Genomic DNA, 19510 nt, shown 5'->3' with positions numbered 1-19510 from the left:
TGGATGGGAACTGTGATTCTAAGTGAGGGACAGAGATGATGAAGACAGAAGAGAGAAATTTCTCTCCTCACTGATAGCTGGGAAAGAGGCTTAGGGGCTAGAATGGAACCAGGAATTCCAGCATCTTATAAAAGCACTTTTCAAAAAGTTACTAAAGACAACGGTAGGAGAAAATGAACGAGTTTCTTTCTTGTTCTCTTCTGAATTGCTCTCCAATTCCCGCTCTCACCCAACTCTGAAAGCACGTACTTGCTTACACATACTTGAAATGTTTATGGTCTGTTTCCTCCAGGATTAGTCTTCAACCTGTTATCTACATAAGAGCTGTTCTATCTTTTTTCTATACAAAACCTGAGGGGAAAATGTGGCTGTCTACCAAACACTGCAGCACTTCCCCCTCTCCACCAAGCAGACACAATTACTTAAAACACACAACATGATCTTCTTTATTTAATTGTTTAATCAGTTTACATTCCACAACTGACAGATTATTTATTTTTATTTTTTCCATGAACAAGTCATTTAATTAATTACCAGACACTTTTTTTTTCTTCAATCGATGGAAAGACAATATTTCTGCCAATTTGAAAAAGAAAATTGCAAGATGCAGTCAGTGTCAGTGAAGTCCCCAAATGCTCTCTGCTTCCTCAGTCCTTGCAAAAATCACAGGAACCTGGCAATTTCCCTTTTCATTTCCCCCCTCCCACTTCCCTGTTAAATTCACCTCTCCGAATAGCACAACAGTTTCAAGATCTGGTTTGGATCACCTTTCCTGTAATTAATTAATTATGAGAAGGAACAGACAGTACAATAGATCTGATAAGATGTAGCATTCTTGTTAAGATTAAACAACACATTTATTCACATCGTATCAGAATGAATTAACATAATATTTAATCTTATTTTAGCACCAATAACCACAGGAATTGCTACCTCTCAGGGCAGAGGCGGTGTTGGAATCCTGCGGTACACACCACTCCTTGTCTAACCAATCAGAAAGCACTATGCAAATGAAAGGTAAATTCATAGAAATTTATATTGACCAAGCCATAATCTGGTGGGACCATAAACACTCCAGGTGTTCGAGAGTTTTGTCAGCTACGGTCCCTGTCTAATGACCATATATATAAAACATACTCACCAAATCGGCTCATTTTCTTTCACTTGGTAACATAGGGCTCAGAACGTTCTATTTTAAATGAGTTAAATCTTGTCATACTGGCTCTCTGAAGTGCTTTGAGAATGCCCAAGGGTTGCCTGCTTGCATTTTATTCTGTTCTCTGTGCTAAGATCTTGCAACTTGTCTTCTTCCCCAATCCACCCCCACCCCAAAGAGAAGGGGTTTCTTCACATCTAAGGAAGGTCTCTAGTCAGCGAGGACAGATAGGCAATGGTGGGCTGAGTTCCCAGTGCAAGGGACAGAACTTGTCGCCACCACCTCCTAGGAAACCCAGCCTTGCCTGTGGTTCACTGCTCTCTCCAGTACATCCCCTTTTAGCACTTGACTTTAAGATACAAACGTAAGGAAATTAAGGGGTTGAAGAAAACGGCTCCCAATATTGGTGAGATGTTATTAGCAGGTGACTGGGACTGGATGACAAAATGATGTGATCATTATTCTTGACGACGAGGAGGCCTGTCTGGCCCCCCTCTCCATCGTAAGATAAAGGACGTGGGCATAAGGGATAAGTTGATGCTCCCGTAGCTGAAGAAAGTGACCTGCTCTGGCCTCTAGAACTTCGGTGAGTCATTGGCACCATGCCCAGGGGCAGTGCTGACACACTGTAGGGCAGAATGTGATATGTATTTGACAAGCAATGGTCCTCTCCTCCGACTAGGCAGGTGAGGTGGAATTTCAGGGGCCAGGATTGGCAGCCTGGCCACCCCTGCTGTGCTCCCTACTCTTGGCCAAAGCCAACCTCTGGCCTCTGTCAGCTGGGAGATCCGAGTGACTTACAGGGGAGGGGGTTCTAGTCGATCTCTTAACAAAGAGTCTAAACTTTTGCTGCCCTCTCTGGCAGCCAATTGCCACGTGTGGTTGTTGAGCACTGGAGATGTGGCTGGTCCAAACTGCAGTGTTTTCTCAGAATAAAATTCACATTGGATCTCAAAGGCTTCATGAAAAGACAACAGACGTAAAATATTTCAGTAATGTTTTATATTGATTCCATGTTAAAATAATGATTTTTGATATGTTGGGTTGAAATAGGTGTTAAAATGAATCTCACCTGTTTATCTGGACTTTTAAAAGGGGGGGTACCAGGATATTCAAAATTGCATATGTGGCTTACATTCTATCTCTTTTGGACGGCACTGGTCTAAATCGCCTTCCTGAAGCCGGTCCCAGGGTGATGATCACCGTGGTCCGTCAGAAGGAAGGTTTGGATGCAAGGCGCCGTGGATGGGAGGGTTAGGTGAAGGAAGCTTGGTGTGAACCTCTCGCCCCCCACAACGGCCCCTCATCTTCTCAGTCCTAGGGGAGGCAGCTCCTTGTGCTATCGGATTACCCATTCCCTTACTTCAGGGTGCCCTGCCTTTCAGGGATCCGTTTCGTTGCTTTGCCGAGGATGCTCTGGTGTCTCTGCCATTTCCCCTTCCGAAAGGCTTCTTTATCTTTCCTCCACGGGCAACTCACAGCTGCTGCCCACTGCCCTTACCCCACCCCCAGCCCCCAGTGCTTTCCTCGTTCTGATGTGGCAGCACCCCCTAGCCAGCCTCCCCGCTTCTGACCTCGCAAACCAGGTTTGTACAGTGAGTCATAGATGACAAGCAATTCACAGGCGCCCTCTCCTCTGATACTCTTCTCCTACCCCAGCTGGCAAAACTCCGTCGGTAAGGATAGTAAAATGAGAACGGCAAAGTGGGTGGGAAAAGGCATCTGAGAACAAAAAGGTAGATCAAAGGCTTTGGACTGGAGCACAGACTGGCTGTTAGTGCGAGGTTACTTTCTGAGCAGTGAGAGGGGCAAGAGGAGCAGGGAGTAAAACTCTCCAAACGGGCCTTCAGGCGGCAAGGGCACACCCGCGGGGGCTCGAAGCCTCTAAGAATAGCAGCAGAATGGCCAAGGAGACGTGGTGCCCCCGGGAGCCCCAGGAGCCTCCCTGCTCCCCGTGTGGCCGAGAAGACGCAGAGACAGTGAGGTAACGAGACTCGCCTGAGGCCCCGAGTGAGCCAGTGACAAAGCTACAAGTGCGAACCCAGGATCAGGTCTTTGTGTTGACCTTCACGATGACCTTCACCCTTCAGACTTTGATGACTCACTTTTACCTTCAGGAAAATATATTTTTGCTTTAAAGGCAAAAAAAGCTTAGAACCCAGGGGTCCCAAGCAGACACTAGTGACTGTCAGAGAAACAACCAGAAAACAAAACAAAACAAAACAAAACAAAAAACAAAGAAAAACACAAAACCACAACAAACTCCTGTGCCAACGACTTCCCTCCCTTCAAATCCCGCCCGGGGTCAGGATTTTAGGGCAGCCTACATAAGTCCTCCAAAAACTGAGGGCTCCACCAATGCATTTGCTTAGTCTCAATTCCCTCCCCCTTATTTTCAGTTCCCGCTTTTATCTGTCCATTTTTACAGAGAGTCTTGGATCTAAAACAGTCATACCATGGGTAGAAGTGGGAAAGGAGTCTGAGAATGAGTTAGTGAGAGCTGCTTATGTGAAAGGCATCATCACATCCACAACACAGACATACCGACACATTCAGGCTAGAAAGGCTCTCCAGGCGACCAGGGAAGGAAGGGAAAGGTTTGGCCAGGGGGAGTCGTGGGAGACGGTGGGGAGGGACACAGAGAGTTCCCCCAAGAAGCAACACCCAATCCTTGGAAATGAAGAACAGGACCGCGGTGGCCGAAGTCAGCATCTGTCGAAGTCAGGCCAGGTCTGAGCTACTGCTGTGTGCACGCCCCATGCTTACACCCCGTTTTCTGCTTCTCAGTGGTGAACAAACACCCCCTATAGTTGGGTAGTCCCCCCATTCCTGGTCGGCCTCTACGCCTACAGTGAGCAAGGACCTGGACTTGCCTTAGAGAAGGTCTCACTGTCACACTGAAACCAGATCCCCTGCAAAGCAGAAAGTGTGCAGACCCTTTTGGAAGTACATTCTTGTCTAGAACTTAGGATTTGGTTTTTCCCCAATAGGATCACACCCAGAACATCTCCTAGTGAATGCACCATCCAAAGGACTTCCTATGAGAACCCATATGCTTTCGATGAAGCCATCTGCTTCACCAACTGACAAGAGAAAGAAGATTCCAGTTCTTTGAAACTTGTTCCCATCTTAAACTTAAAAGACCATTAAAATGTTTCAGAGCCTGATCTGCTCCCACCAGTAGGGCACGTACAGCTACAAATCAGTGTTTACAGGAAAGAAAAAAAAAAAAGGCATTGGCCGTTGCTTAATAGTTAACTGTTTTATCTCGTATATGCTATTTGCTTCATATGGTTTACTCATTCCATGACCTCTGGGAATAATCAAGAAGGATTAAGAGTGCCCTTTGCAAAATTGGCTTTGGACCAAAGGCAGGAAGCCTGAGAATGGGTAAATTAAGGAGCCAACCTCTGTGAGGGACCCAAATGATAGACTAGAATCCCACGTGCTGAAGCTGGATAGGGACGGTCCTGTTTGGTGGCCAAGGTGACCGCTCACTCTCAATTGTCCTTTCAGCAGTGAGGCCCAGACACCACACGGAAGAATTCCACGCAGGCGGGGGCTCTGCTGCCGCCGAATCATTTGAATGGTGCATAATTCATGTGACACGTCATGTTTGCAAATCACTTTGCCATTTCTTTGTCACCCTAACATGCCATGAGGTAAAGTGTCCTCATTCTGTGGATGAGGAAGTTCAAGTATGGAGAAGACCCAGTGCCCCGAGTCACAAATCATTTTAGTGCAGAGCTGAAATGAACTTTACAGTAACTGTGCTATAGGGCATAGCTTAATCAGTGAGTTCCTCTGGCTTCCATGCTCTTACACCTACAGTTAGATTGAGATAGCTCTCAAAAAAAAAAGGAGAAAAGGAAAAAAAAAATTCCCAAAGGAGGAATCTCTTCATTCTGTTCTGCCCATCCCTAAGCTCTGGCACTGACCTTTTTCCAAAAAGTCTCTTTGCGGTCTCCTTCTGCTAGGAACACAGGGTCAAGTCCACGCAGACCAGTGTGGTTCTGCAGTCTGGGACTACACCCCTAGCCCTGGCTGCCAGCCTTTAAGACAACCAGAAGTTGCTGGAAGCTGCTGGAGCTGTGACCATCAGGATGCCCCTGAGTGATGGAATTATAAACAATCCTTTAGTCTTTTTGTTGCTGTTGTTTTCTATTTTTCTAATTTTCTACAGTTTCCTATTATTCAGAAAAGGTAACCCAATAGCCAATAATAGCGTCGTCTAAGAACTAACAATAATGCTTAAGAAATATTTTGCACCATGGGGGCCTCAATGGGAAGAGTAAAAACACAGCCCACCAAGCTGACTGCTTTGAGAGACACCAGGATCTTTTGTGTCTATCAACTCTGGTGGGCTTGTTCAAAAGCCTGTTCCCTTACTCTGCCGGATACCAGCTAGAAGACAGCACAGGAGCCAACCTGGCTGGGAGGCACCCGTGATTTCTAAATATGGTGAAATCACCTCTCCCTAGACTCAGAGGGCTGCATTTGTCCACTGGGATGGTTGGCCCCTGGAGCAAGGAGGAACAGTTTCCGAAAAGGCAGCTTCCCTTTAGCTGCGAGAATCACCCAAGGAACCCTCACAAACCACGCCAAAGATGACCAGAGTGTATTTCTTTCCACTCCTTTCCCTCAGACACTTGAAAACCAGTTAGTTAAGGCTCCCAGAATAAGCCAGGTGAAGACAGAGTCAATGCCTCTGGGTGCTTGATTTCATTACGCTGAGCCTGACTCCGGGGGGGCAGCTTTAGGGACCTAAGCAGCACATCCCCCATTAAATCAGAACAACAATGCATGGTTCATTTCAGACCTCTTCTCATGACCGTGGAGGACTATTACGAGGTAGGACCCATACTCAGGAGTTCCAGGAGATCGTCTTCCCTTATCAAAGGAAAGGCAAGCATTATTAGGTGGAGCCACTCGCCCCCAACGAGAGAAGATGCCAGAATGGGCTCAGGGTGCTGCATATGGACACATGATCAAGGAAGGCTTTGTCATGATTTGGCGGAGATGTTGAGTCTTCCTGACTTTGTGATCCCTGAAGCTGAGAGGATGTATTTATTGAAAGGCTGAGGCTTTCAGGAGGACCGAAGCTGGAATAGGCACATTTAGATTTTTTTTTTTTAATATTTCAATGCCAGGAAGCTACTGACCTCCTTTTGAAGCCTACAGCCACAACAGATGAGGAAGGTGGCTGCTTGGAGTGTGAGAATGAGCCCCTCTGGGGACAAATGCCTGAACTCTTTAAATCAACTACTTCAAGTTGATGCAGAAAGAAAGTGGAAGTGAGTGGAGGGAGAGGAAAAGGAAACATGGAGAAACCAAAGCTCCAAAATGGGGAGAGAAAGACACAGGACCTCTTTCCAGGCAGACACTCCACTTTCCTGAATCCCCAGTCTCATAGGGTAAGGGAGGAAATGAAAGCTGAAATGGGCCCCACGCTTAAGGCTGATTCGCACGGAGCTCAAAACACATCCATGGTCAGAGAACTTTGCACGCACGCCTGTTAAGGAATTTGAACTGACCTGGGGTCAGGGCTGGGGCTTTAATGAGGCTGCTAACCCTAAATCCCATCCGAAGGTTGGGTTCTACTATGAGGTGAAGTTGGCAGAGGCTCCTTCTTCCTTCTCCCTCCCCCCTCCCTTTCTTCTTCCTCGGCCAGGCCACTGCCTCAGCAATACCACGGGGCGGCAGGTCTTAACCTGGACCCCTAGGTTGGAGGGATCGAGCCCACCCAGGCAAGGACCTGGCATCTGTACGGGGCTTCCATCCTGACCATGTGGCTTAGGCTTTTTATTGGCCCCAAGCAGGATCAGACCTCAGAGTGAATCTGTTCCTATCTGGCTCAATGCTCCTGTTCTCCTGTTGGTGAGGTAAGCCCAGGTGGTTGACTTCTTTCTTAGGAATCTCTTAACATTTCAGGAAGGTTTTGAAGGGACACAATAAGCGGTATTAAGGGTCGATTCTAAAGATGAGTAGCTGAAAAGAGTGGCTGATCCATTTATGGCAAGCATGGGACAAAAAAAAAGAAGATATAAATAGTCACAGTTCGGTGAGGCAGTATCTTCAAACATGGCTACTTAAGAAAAGTTTAAACGATATCAAGTTGCCCCCTTTAGAAATGCTTTCCCCATTTTCCTGCTGGGAAACAGGTGGAGTTTGGGTCTGGTCACAGACAAGCCCTCTGTTCCCCAAACAGACGCTCATGGACACCTGCCCCTCCCTGCTTGGTGGAGCCCACTCAAGACACTTGGAAGAAAGATACAAGGCCTCTCAATCTGGGATGCTTCTCAATTTTCCTCAAGCCCTAGTATGCCTCGAAGGGGGAAATCTAACTCTTCAAGAAAAATTTTCCTTAAATTCCACATACAATAGAAAAATTGGGTTTTCCTGAAAATGGTTTCTCTTCTCACAGAATGAATCCTTTATTTTAAAAATCCTTAGAAGCCCAATCGGAAGGTAATAGCATTTCCCGCTCCACACCTCATCCCACATCTCTCGGCACACCCTTACAAGGGGCACGCACACATGAGACCTTTTGCAGAAGCTGCCCAGTGTTGCCGGGAAGGAAGCCTTGAGTAGTACATCCAAACCCGCGCCCGGGTTATATTGATACAAACACACAGAAAATGCACCAGAGGGCTACGCATATACAGACACCCACATTCAGGCCATTCATGCACATGGGATGTCCTATCTGGATGTGAATTACACACACCACACACACACACTCACACTGACACACACAGACAGAGTCAGAAAGAGCAGATGAGGAGACAGGCAGGACTGGTAGCCTGGTGGATAGAAGAGGGAGAGGTGGTTAGTAGGTGAGGGAAGGTGGGACTGGTAGGAAGACAGATCAGAAGACAGGTAGACGAAACAGGTGCTTGGATGGGAAGGAAGGCTGTTGGAGCCTGCTGTTGGCAAAGTGCCCCGAGCACTCTTCATTATGAAGCAACTGAATTCTCAGCTGCATGGTTTGACCCATGACTGTGCAGCTCGGGGATTCACTCTTTGCCTCCCCAGGGCTGCGCAGCCCCCGCAAGGTCCCCGAGGTGACTGTCAGCTGCTCCTGCCCACTCTTCCCAGCAGATGCTCGTCCCTACAGCTTCCACGACTCTGGCTGACTTCGTGGTTCGCCAACACCTGCGGGGCCAATTGGCTCAAATGAGCCCGAGACACTGGGCTGGACTTATGCCACCTCTGTTTGGGGGCTAGCCACTACGACAGCTATTAGGGGATGCATGGCCTTGAATATCAAGAGGAAAAGGAAGAAGATGGAAAGAGTCAAGAGTTCTCCATTAATTTACACAATATCATACAAACTCGAGCCCATGGGACATGGAGGTGCTCTCTCTGCATGTGACCCATTTTCTTTCATCTGTACAGAGGTCGCCCCTAGGAGAGGGGTAGATGTCCAGTGACAAAGGACAGCTTCCACGATGGGGAGTGAAGGTCTGGTTTGGTTTGGTACGTACTTGTACAACAGCAACAGAGGCAACGTTCCTTCTCCCTCCTGAACAGTGCTCCCCCTCTTCTCTCATGGCTTTGGTGCCCAGCTTTGTCTTGAACTTCCAGATTTACAGGACTAAATCCTGCGGCATCCCAGAACTGTGATGTGAAGGACCACGGGGCCCTCTGAGGCCCAATGGGTTTGTTCTTGGTTCTGCCCTCTGGGAATTTCAGCTGCACATTACAAATAATAGAAAAATACAACACAAACGCTAAAACCAGAACATCCACCACACGCACACACGCCAGGGATCCGAAGCTACGGAACGGGCACCCGCACTGGCTTGCCCCTTCGTTATTCTCCCTTGGTCTTGGGCCTCCGCCCTGGGCCGCAAAACCACCACAAATGATGGAGACAACAGTCATGATGCAGTATTTCGATTTTAAAAGGTGAAAAGGAAAAAAAGGAAACCACCGGGAGTCATCTTGCATGCGCACGCACACACACACACACACACACACACACACACACACACACACGCGCGCGCGCGCACACGTCACAGCGTTACTCCAAGGCTCCAGTCTGCCCGAGCAGGACGGCAGGTGTGGTCAGGGGCAGGGCGGCCTCTTGTTTAACTGGGTATAAGGCAGCTGGAAGGTAAGACTGGGTTTTCTGAGCATCCACTGAAGTGTCCTTTTATTGACGTGGATCTTGCCTCTCAGCACATTGTTCTCCCCCCCTTCCCACCTCTAAAGCTTGGTCCAAAAGTTTGGCAACGAAGAGAAAACTTCCTTCTCGCGCTGTTTTCTCTTCCACTTCTCGTGTGTCGCTGGTGGGCCAGGAAGGGAACCAGAACAGGAAGGTCAAGAGAAGTGGCTCTGCAAATGACCTCAAAGATCTGGTTACGTTCTATGAACTACGTACAGGCTTTGTCTCTCTGCGATATGATCGGTGTTGGGGTGGTGTCCTCACTGCGGGCCCAATGGACGGCACCACCTTCTCTACATCCGTGCCGCTTCAGACACCACTGGCGACATGTCCCTTCCCGGCCCACCACCCCATCCTTGTGAGGGACGGGAATCAGGACACTACCACGGGGGGGTGATGTTCGTTCTGTCTTCAAGAAACCATGGAGCCAAAAGTTAAGAAGGGATGGAAGAGCCACATGACGGGAACGCTTTCCCCATCCTGGAGATGAGGCAACACAAAGTCCGACGAGATGCGGGTGCCTGGGCCAACTCAACTCTACCTTGGCACTGGCATCATCTTGAGTTAGTTTTGTTTTATATATGTATATTATATATATATTTATATATATATATATATGTATGGGTTTGTTTTTTAGCACACTGTCCCATTCTCGGGTCTGGATTTAGGGCAGTTGGTCCTCGGGACAGGTTGGACAGAAGGGGCCAAGGTACAGAAGAATCCCGAGATTAGTGTGAGGCCCAGGCCCCCCCACGCACAGAACATGGACCATCCGTAGCCGTGGCTGATGTCATCAGGGAGTCCATACAGGTAGCGTGGGTAGCGTGACAGCTCGAAGTTGATTCCAGCCACACAGGTGCACAGTGAAATGATGCAGAAGGTTCCTGGAGGGCGAGGGAGGGAACACGGGGTGAGGGAGAGGGAGAGGGGGGAGAAGAGGGAAGGGGAGAGAGAGAGAGAGAGAGAGAAAGAGAGAGAGAGAAGTGAGGTTGATGGCATTTTCAATTCTCTTGAGTAGGAAAGATGAGAAGACCCAGGTACAAGGCACCTGCAAACAAGATCAATATCTGGAAATATTCACAGAGAGGAGACTAGCGTGAAGAGATCATGGCTTCCTTGCTCTCCAAGAATTGCCTGGTCTTGGAAAAACTTGGCAAGTCTCTCCTGTGGGAAAATACTAAATGAGTACCACAGTAGAGTCTCATGTAGGGTGTGTAGTGGGGCAGAAGAAGGGGATTCAATTCATTTTTCTAAAGCACTGAAAATTCAGTCTTTTTTGGGGAGACACAAAAAACACCGCCCCTCTCCCGTTTGCTACTTTTTTAAAGAGAAAAACTATCTCTATTCTCTCCTACATAAAATGTTCTTATACAACACTGGGTTTTCCTTCTCCTGCAAGACAACATTCCCCAAAGTGTTCTCCATGGAACACTGACCCTAGGAGATATTCCTTCACAAAGTGGCAGCAGAGTCCAAATCTCCGGGAAACTCTGTACGCAACTTCTCGCCCGTGAAGATTTATCACCCACAGTAGCATGAGCTCATGCATCTAACCTAGCCGTATGAGTATTTCACAAACTTAGTGAACGAGGGGAACTCCTCTTTAAAAAAAAAAAAAAAATGACTCCTAGGAACCTTCAATGAGAAGGCTGCTTTAAGACACAGAATGTTATAAAAATGAGAATTATAAACCCATTTTTAACCATTAGAGATAAGTGGCATCCCCAAAATGAGTTCAAGAGCTATTCTCAATATTGGCTGTGTCTCACGGCCCTTCTGACAGCCCTGATAGGGGAGGAAGGACCTGTGAAGTCTGAGAAGGCTGGGTTGGGTTGGCGGAAGGAAGAATTTTAGGGGGTGGGAACAAGAGTACGGGGCATTATAATTATATTTATTATAAGACCTCCTGCTTCCTGATGGTCAAGTTTCTTTAAGATCCGACCTCATCTATTGCAGGCCTCAGGCCCACGAGCGTGCGATCATTTCAATGTCCACAGTGGCGGCTTGTCCCTGTCCCTATTTGATTGAAGAAATTGAGGCCCAGAGAGGTTAAACCATCTGTCTGGAATCACACAACTAGTAACTGGTAGACCCAGGCTATGAACTCGGGCAGGCTAGTTCCAGAGTGTGCAGTCTCATCCTCTGTGCTAATTCAGGCAAGGTGGGTCCCTCCTGTTATGTACCTGGGCTCAAGATGAATTCTCTACCACTCTGTCTGCGATAGGGTAGTCTGGAGGCTTGGACGGCTTGTTAAAGCAGAGGGCTGGGCCCTACCCCCCCTCCCCCCGCCGCCCCCAGTTTCTGGTTAGTAGGCCTGGTGTGGGAGAAGCCCTGAGAATTTGGATTTTTAACAAGGTCTTGGGTGATGTTGATGCTGCTGGTCCAGTGACTACACTTTGGGAACCACTAAGTCGGGAAAAGGTTTTAGTAGAGAAAGATGAAACTTAATAGTCCAAAGTTCAGAGGACAGAGGGGAAAAAATTACAAATGAGCAATACAAGTGAAAAATGCTCAATTTTGCCAATAACCAAAGACTTGAAAAATAAAACTGTAGTAACAGAACATAATCAAATCAGCTGAGTTTTGGTTTTTGTTTTGCTTTGTTTTTTAATGATTATTTCCAAAACTAGTGAGGGAGCAGTAACATGGACCAACACATGGACTCCAGGGGAAGTAAGTGTAAGCTGGTATTTCCTTACAGGAAAGTGATCCTCAAAACATTCTCACCTTTGACTTAGTGATTTCATTTTGGATTAAGAAAGGAATCCCACCTGGCAACAAAGATGTCACTATAAAGATGTGCACGTGGTGAAGGGTGCTTCTGACACGTGGCCGTGGGGGAGCCAGCACGAGCCCGAGGTACCCAGTGAACACTGCTCTTTGAGCTGAGAGGTCCAAGCTTACCGCAGAGTGACTGAAGTTGTTGAGTTCCTCTGGCAGCTCTGATCTGCACTCCCAAAGACCACTAAGGAGCCTGCTGCAAGGGCCAGGAGGAAGGGAGGGGGGTGCTGGCGTGGAGGGAGCAGGGCGCAGTGAGTAACTGTTCAGTGAATATTCCTTATGGAGGCGACCAAAAGCCATGCACTTAGGATGACCTGGGCTCAGGTGCCCCAGATATAAAACATGTGTGTACGTGTGCATGCACATGTGTTTCTGTGTACGGATAGGCGCTTGTGTATGTATCTGTGCACAGTGCGTGTGTGTGTGTGTGTGTGTGTGTGTGTGCCCAAGCATGCACAAACACAGATGGCACCATCACTGCCTGAACAGGGGTCCCAAAGTTCGGGGAGTTACGAAGCAGCCCTGCCCCTCCTGCTGTGCACTGGGGTTCAGACGGAATTCTATGGTGTCCATGGTGGATTAGGTCCCACCTTGGTCCTGCGGAGTCAGCATCTCCTGGGGCAGAGGTTGGGGGGAATCTTTTGGTTTCAAAAGTCCCTCGGCTGATTTCTGTCGATCAAGCTGGTGAGACCCTCGCATTAGGGCAGAGGGCCTTTGTGTAACAGAGCCGGGTGAAGGAAGGAGCAGAGGTGGTGCAGAAGGAAGGCGCAGCCTGTGGGGCGTGGCCAGAGAGAAAGTGACAGGCTGCAAGTGCAAATAATCCACATTCCAACAAACCAGAGCTGGCCTGCTGTGCCTCAAGTATGCTTCTTTCACTGCCTGGTTCCGGAACCTGAGTATGCAGATATCATTTACTAAAATTTAGATGTAGGACAGGAAGTGTGTGAGTGTGTGCATGCATGCGTGCGTGCTGAGGTCAAATCTGAGCTGCCCTTGGAAGGCGCTCGGAACCATGGATCTGGAGCCTGATAGAAAGTTCTGAGCTAGAGGGGCGCCTGGGTGGCTAAACATCCAACTCTTCGTTAAGCATCTGACTCTTGGTTTCGGCTCAGGTCATGATCTCAGGGTCATGGGATCCAGCCCTGTGTCGGGCTCTGCACGCAGCTCAGAGTCTGCTTGAGATTCTCCCTCCCTCTCCCTGTACCGGTTCCCCTGCTCGTGCTCTCTCTCTAAAATAAATGAATAAAATCTTAAAAAAAAAAAGTTCTGAGCTAGAGATGTGGACTGAATCTTATACGTTGAAGCTGTGTGTGTGAGGAAGTCACCCAAGGACTTTATATAAATCGTATCTACATAGGATGCTTTAAAAAATGGAGACATTTCTTCCCATCCAAAGGTGCTCTATCCTCCTGATTAAATCCAGTGATTTGTTCTGGGGGAGAAGGTTGACCTCCAGAACTTTTGATCTTCCCAAGTTGCCCGTAGCTGCAAAAGCTCGCTATCTACTGCTTTAACGGTGTGTTCTGCCAAGTTCTGCAAGGACAGGACAGAAGAGATGTGCTTGATAAATCGAGAGTAAGGAGATGAGGTCCGTGTGGACCTGATTATCAATTGGAAATGGCCCAGCTTATTGACAGAATACATCTTGTTGTGTTATGTTAATGGAGTTAATTGGGGGATCTTCCTGCCTTACCTTCCTGACAATTGTCCTGTGACTTTGGAATCTTTTTAAAGTTTCTGTTCGTTAGCTCTTGTCAATATTCCCCTCGATGGGGGAACACTTCTAGGGCCCTCACCAAAGCCAGCCCTCTGAGACAGTCATCTAAGCTACTTGTTGGGAAGTTCTGTGTGACTAAGAGGGCAGGGCTGGAGCACGTGCTGTTAGCTTCCACATGACGCTGCTGTTGTCCGTTACGATCGAGGACTGATCATTTTACATACTTCTGCGCTTCTAGATTCAAACTTGAAAATGTGTATTAAGAATTAGAAATGAAAATACGCAGGGGCGCCTGGGTGGCTCAGTCGGTTGAGTGGCCGGCTCTCGATTTCGGCTCAGGTCATGATCTCAGGGTTCTGGGATCAAGCCCCCTGTTGGGCTCCGTGCTCAGCACGGAGTCTGCTTGGGATTCTCTCTCTCCCTCTCTCTGCCCCTCCCCCCTGCTTGTGCGTGCGCGCTCTCTCTCTCAAATAAATAAATCTTAAAAAAGAAAAGACATGGATGTATGCAGGTATATGGTGGATCCTCGCTAAATGGACTAAATGGATAACTTGTTGCCATGTTTGTCAGCAGCGTCCTCTGACAACCCACCTCAAGGCGGATTTGACCAGGGTCCCGGAGAGTAGAGAATGTGATGGGGGACAAAGGTGGACGAGGACCCTGCCCGACCCAGTTTTCTCAGGTGAGGAACGCAACTCTTAGACCTGTAAACCGGTGACTAACTGGGGGGTGTGGGGTGCAGAATGCCCCCCACCCCTTGCTGTCACCACAGCTCTCGGGTTCTCTGGTGGAACTACCACGGATGCTGAAAGCCTCTGTGGAAACCCTGCCTCAGCTGAAGGACGGTGGCCTCCTCTTCATTCACCCAAAGAACAGTGTGAGGTCCTCCGCTCCCCCCGCCCCCCCCCCCCCGCCACAGCAGCAGACCGGAGCCTGTGGGGCTAGGTCTTCAGGATCTGTCATTTTATTCTCCACGAGCACTTACTGAGACCTAAGTGAGGATCCAAGGAATAATATATAGTCACATCCTCTTAATAATTCCCCCCATGGCTTGCGGTTTGGGCCTTATTCCAATCAGACTCCAAGACTAACTATAGTCAGAGTACAGCAGTCACGTGAGAAGAAGTCTGCCCCAAGCCCTTCCTTCCGGAGCCAGGCTCTGCTGTGTGCTCCGGACCTGGCTGTGAGAAGCGGCAGGTGTCATGCAGGGTTCTGAAAGGATGGAACAGGATTCCCCCCAGGTGGCACACAGAAGGGGGTCCTCCCCTGGTCTGGAGAGCGTCCCTCCCTCACCCTCAGCGCCCCTCTGTCCCGGGTCTCTACGAAGAGATGAGAAGGCATGCCCACATACCACCGTCCCTGTGCCTCTCAGCTCCAAAACGCTCACTGCTCTAGCCTAGTCCAGCGTCTGTCCTTTACTACGTGAGCTGCTGTGACAAGCCCCTGCTAGCTTGCCTTCTGTTCTTGCTCCCGTAGAGTAGCCAGTGATATTTTTAAAATTTAATCAGATCAGAATCCTCTCCCCTGCTTACAACCCTCCAATAAGCTTCCTATCACGCTCAGAACGAAACCCACACTCCTTACCCGAGTGGACCCTGCCTCCCTATCTGGCCTCATTTCTCACCTTGACTCCTCAAACGTCATCCTCCCAGAGACATCCTCCCTGGCCTCCTCCTAAAATAGTGCCTCCCCCAGTGGTTTTCCAGCTGTTGTCTCGGGAGCTGTCCCTGGGAGAGGGAGAAGAGGCTCCAGCTCTCTCTCCTCTCTTTGGCCAGAATAGCCCTGCTTTGATCTGTATCCGTGTGAAATTTCATTTGAAGAAAGGAGTCCAGTGATTTCAACATTTTTGAAAAGCACCGGGCTTGTCCATTTGCAAGGGGACCTCACAGAGGCCATTACAGGGACTAAGCATTGGAGAGTAAAGTCTGATGGGCTGCTCCCGTGGTTGCAAGTCTACGCCTTTGGCAGAAAAAGCTAATCAGTCTCAGCCCTCACTGCCGCTGGTCCTGGGAGGGGCCTCAGACTCCGACTCAGCCCTGCCCCTCCAGGCAGCCCCAAGTAGCCAGCCGGTTGGAACGAGAAGTGAAATCTAATTGCCCTTCTCTGTGCCAGGACCCTCACTCGCATGGACTCCGGAGCTCAGGAAGTCCAGCCAGAAGAGACGCAGACGACAGGCTGTGCTGGGAGATCCTCCGGCTCCGAGAGAACAGCGGCCTCCAGACCCCTCTAGTGTCCCTGCTTGCGAACCCCACCTGGGAGTGGGAAGGATGGCCAACAGGCGGAAGGAACGAGGCAAACATAATGCTTCCTTCTGGTTCTTCAAACACGCCACCTGCTTCCTCTGATGAAGCTCCCACCTGAAGCTCTTCAGGACTCGTGACTTTGCAAACCCACAGCCCTGGCCTGGTCCCACCGGTCTGTGTCCCATGGGCCGCGGCTGAGGAGGACAGGGCCTGCGGGGCTCCTGGGCTGCTGCCCACTCCATCGCCAGCCCCCTCCGCTCCAGGCACAGCTGAGGCTCGAGTGGGGGTGGGAGAGGAACCGGTTTGCACGCCCGCCTGCCAGCTCCCAGCTCCCGTTCCAACACCAAACACAGCTTTCCCCATCCACCTCCTCCACATCGCTGTCATCTCTAATTAGCGCTTCCCGGGGTTGCCAGATATTAGATTCCAGGCCCCCCCCCACCAGACCCCACCCCCGAGTTTCAGTTTCTCAGCTGTTTGATGACTTCCCCCTGCTTGGTATCTCCTCCCTCAGTTTCCCAGCTGCCCCTTGATCGCGGCTTCGTGCCACCTCTCTGTCCCGCCCCGTCTCCTGCAGGGGCTTCTCATCCTCCTTTCGTCTTGGCAGACTTGAGGTTCCCAAGCTCTCGTCCCACGTAACACACTCCTTCGGGCCACTTCACCCTCTTCTCTGATTGGAGATGCCACCTCTCTGACTGGAGATGCCACCGCTACGGGATGGAGTCACAGGATCGTGTGGTATTATTTGATATCCTATGCTCCGTAATTATGTGTCCCCAACCCCCAGCGACACAGAATGGTCAAGGTATAGCCTTGGCTACGCACAGGTTTCCAGCGCTTTCCCCACAAACCCCAATTCCCTTAAGCTCCTGACTTCTTTACTCTTTCCAAATCTTGCTTCCCTAGTAGGGTGATCATCCATCCTCGTTTGCCTGGGGGTTGGTAGTGGGGGTGGGGGTGTGGCCCTGGAATGTGGGATTTCCATCCTAAAACTGGAAAGTCCTGGGCTACGTGGGACAGATCAGTCACCCTTGCAGGTTCCTTCACTGTCCTTCACTCCGGCGCCCTTTGGTGGTACTGCCACAGGGACTGATGAATCCTTGCTTGTAAGTTAAATTGACCATCATGTCCTCACCCAGCGAGGAGGGACACGTGGATGCCTGGAATGTGTTGCTTATGTTGAGACATGCCACACTGGGGTTACATGGTTTTGGGGCAGCTAACTCCTCTACCACCCTGAGATGTCACCAAGGAACACTTAATCAGCAGCCCCAAAATGGTCCCACCCCAGGACCACCTTAAAGCTCAATAGTCTTAGAGCCAATATTTAGAGTCCTGGTGTTAACCCCCTGCTCAGCCCACTCCTGAGCACGGAATGCAGGTGTGTGAGGTGTGGGCAGGGCCTCCCGTGGGGCCGCTGCTATATGAGCACACACAGGATGGCGGGGGTATGATCCCCTTCAGGGATTGTCCGAGAAGCCGTGTGAGTAATGCCCCAGCAATGGACCCTGTGTACAAAGAGCATCAACACTGAGGTCTCAGGTTAGGCAGCAAAAATGCTCTTCCTAATTCAAGAAGCCATCAGCCAGGAAACCGAGAGCTTCGAGAAGGTTCTCACAGGAATGCAGGGCAGTTATATATTGTGTGCACAGGCACTTTCCCAAATATCCATTCCTTATGTGACCAAGTGGTGCCCAAAACTTCACTGGAGTATCATTCCTGCAGCTCTCTAGGGTAGGAAATCCATCTGCGTGACATTTTCTGCTCCTGGGAAGGAGGAATGACGTCTGTGTATCCCTAGCCCTCGCTCGTCCGTTCCCTTGTTGCTTCGTGGCCAAAGGGCCTCTGTTCTGACCCGAGCCCACCAGCGTGCTGCAAAGCGGTGGCTGCAGACGTGCCCTTGTGGGCGTGCGCATCAGGGGTCAGGGACGTCTAAGCAGCAGCCCCAGTCCTCCCTCACACATTCCCCCGCGAGCCCCCTCTGGTCTTTAACACCACAAAGAAGCAAATTGGCAAACAGAAAAAGGGTCCTTCCTCCTCCAACAGCAGCGTCTGCATCCTAGGAAGCTGATGTATACTAAGCCCTTCCTTTGCAGAGATTAAATGCCTCGGCAGCATTTAGCTCTCAAGAGCACTTTATAGCTTTGCTCAGACCTGCACGGAATATAAATTACTGTTGAATTATACACCATTGCATCAGCAGCAGCCAACAGGCAGCCCACGTGGGGTTTCACATCCAAGGTGCCTTAGGGGTTTGTTGGGATGAGGCATGGAGCAGTGACAGGCTCCGAGAACACCCTGCAAGGCATGGCGCCCTGAGTTTGGACAAAATCATCCATCATTCTGCAAACTCCGCAAACGCTCTAGGCGGAGACACTGCAGGAGTGCCGCCCCCCCCAACCCCCCCACCCCAGGCAAGCAGGGTGCGTCTACGTGCTACAAGGCTGCTCTATGTCTAGGCACGCTTATACCCCCCTAATGCAACATCCCCAACTCCAGCACGGAAAGGAACTGGCCCATGCATACAGCTTGGCATTGGTTCTCAAGACAACGCTTCCAGATTCCCAACCTAGAACCTGGAGCCTTATGCCTTTGTTTTCACATACCCTGTAGGGTGGCCACCAAATCCGGAAGCACTGATGTCAGGGACAGAATTGTGGCCTCGAGAAATTCCTATGGTGCAGCCCTAACCCCTGTGCCTCAGAATGTGACCGTACAGAAGATAGGGCTGTCACAGAGCTAATAACGTTAAAACGAGGCTGTTGGGGAGGGGTTCCCTAATCCAAACTGACTGGTGTCCTTACAAGAGGAGGAGATGAGGACATACAAAGAGACACCAGAAAGGTGTCTTTCTGGGGAAGGCCAAGGGAAGAGGCAGCAGGAAGGTAGCCCGTCTGCCAGCCGAGGGAGAGGCCTCAGAGGAGACAACCCCGCTGATGCCTTGGTCTTGGACTTCCAGCCTCCGGAGCTGTGGGAAAAGAAATTTCTCTTGGTTGAGCCACCCAGTCTATGGTTTTTTTTTTTTGTTTCGGCAGCCCTAGCAATCTAATGTAACAGGTGAATACATAATACATGGCTTATTACCATAACATTATAATCCATGATAAAATAAGACCATCTTTGTTTCCAGACTTCATGGCCTCCCTGAGGCTACAACAGGTATCTAAACCTAGCCATAGGAAACAATAGCTGCTGGGCATCTTCTGGGGTTTTTCCCCATCTAGTCTTCCTCACCAATGTATCTATGCTTGCTGCCACTCAGTACCCACCAATCCATTTTTTCTTTTGGGTATCGATTTAGATTTGATCACAACATCCATATCTCCGTGGCCTCTCCACCAAAGACAGAGCCTTCGCAAACTTGTGCAAACATCTCAAGGGCTAAGCAAATGGAAGAGGGCACCGGTGGTGTTCAAGTGCTTTTTGTGATGGGAATTTACTAA

The 19510-nt window shown here is 49.6% G+C and overlaps 1 protein-coding gene across 1 annotated transcript in view; it reads right to left on the bottom strand.

Moving 5' to 3' along the window:
- Window positions 1-9956: 9956 nt before the first annotated feature.
- TMEM178B (transmembrane protein 178B) overlaps window positions 9957-19510 on the bottom strand; it is a 332799-nt gene continuing 323245 nt past the window's right edge. The window contains exon 4 of the mRNA XM_028106396.1: window positions 9957-10210. Coding sequence (XP_027962197.1) covers window positions 9960-10210 — 251 coding nt within the window. The 3' untranslated portion in view covers window positions 9957-9959. The remainder of the gene's footprint in view (window positions 10211-19510) is intronic.

This window comes from Eumetopias jubatus, unplaced genomic scaffold, assembly GCF_037043125.1.
Source record: "Eumetopias jubatus isolate StellerSeaLion01/CBP00866 unplaced genomic scaffold, mEumJub1_p1.0 scaffold_14, whole genome shotgun sequence".
Classification (NCBI taxonomy): Eukaryota; Metazoa; Chordata; class Mammalia; order Carnivora; family Otariidae; genus Eumetopias; species Eumetopias jubatus.
This window is presented reverse-complemented; position numbering and strand designations above follow the sequence as displayed.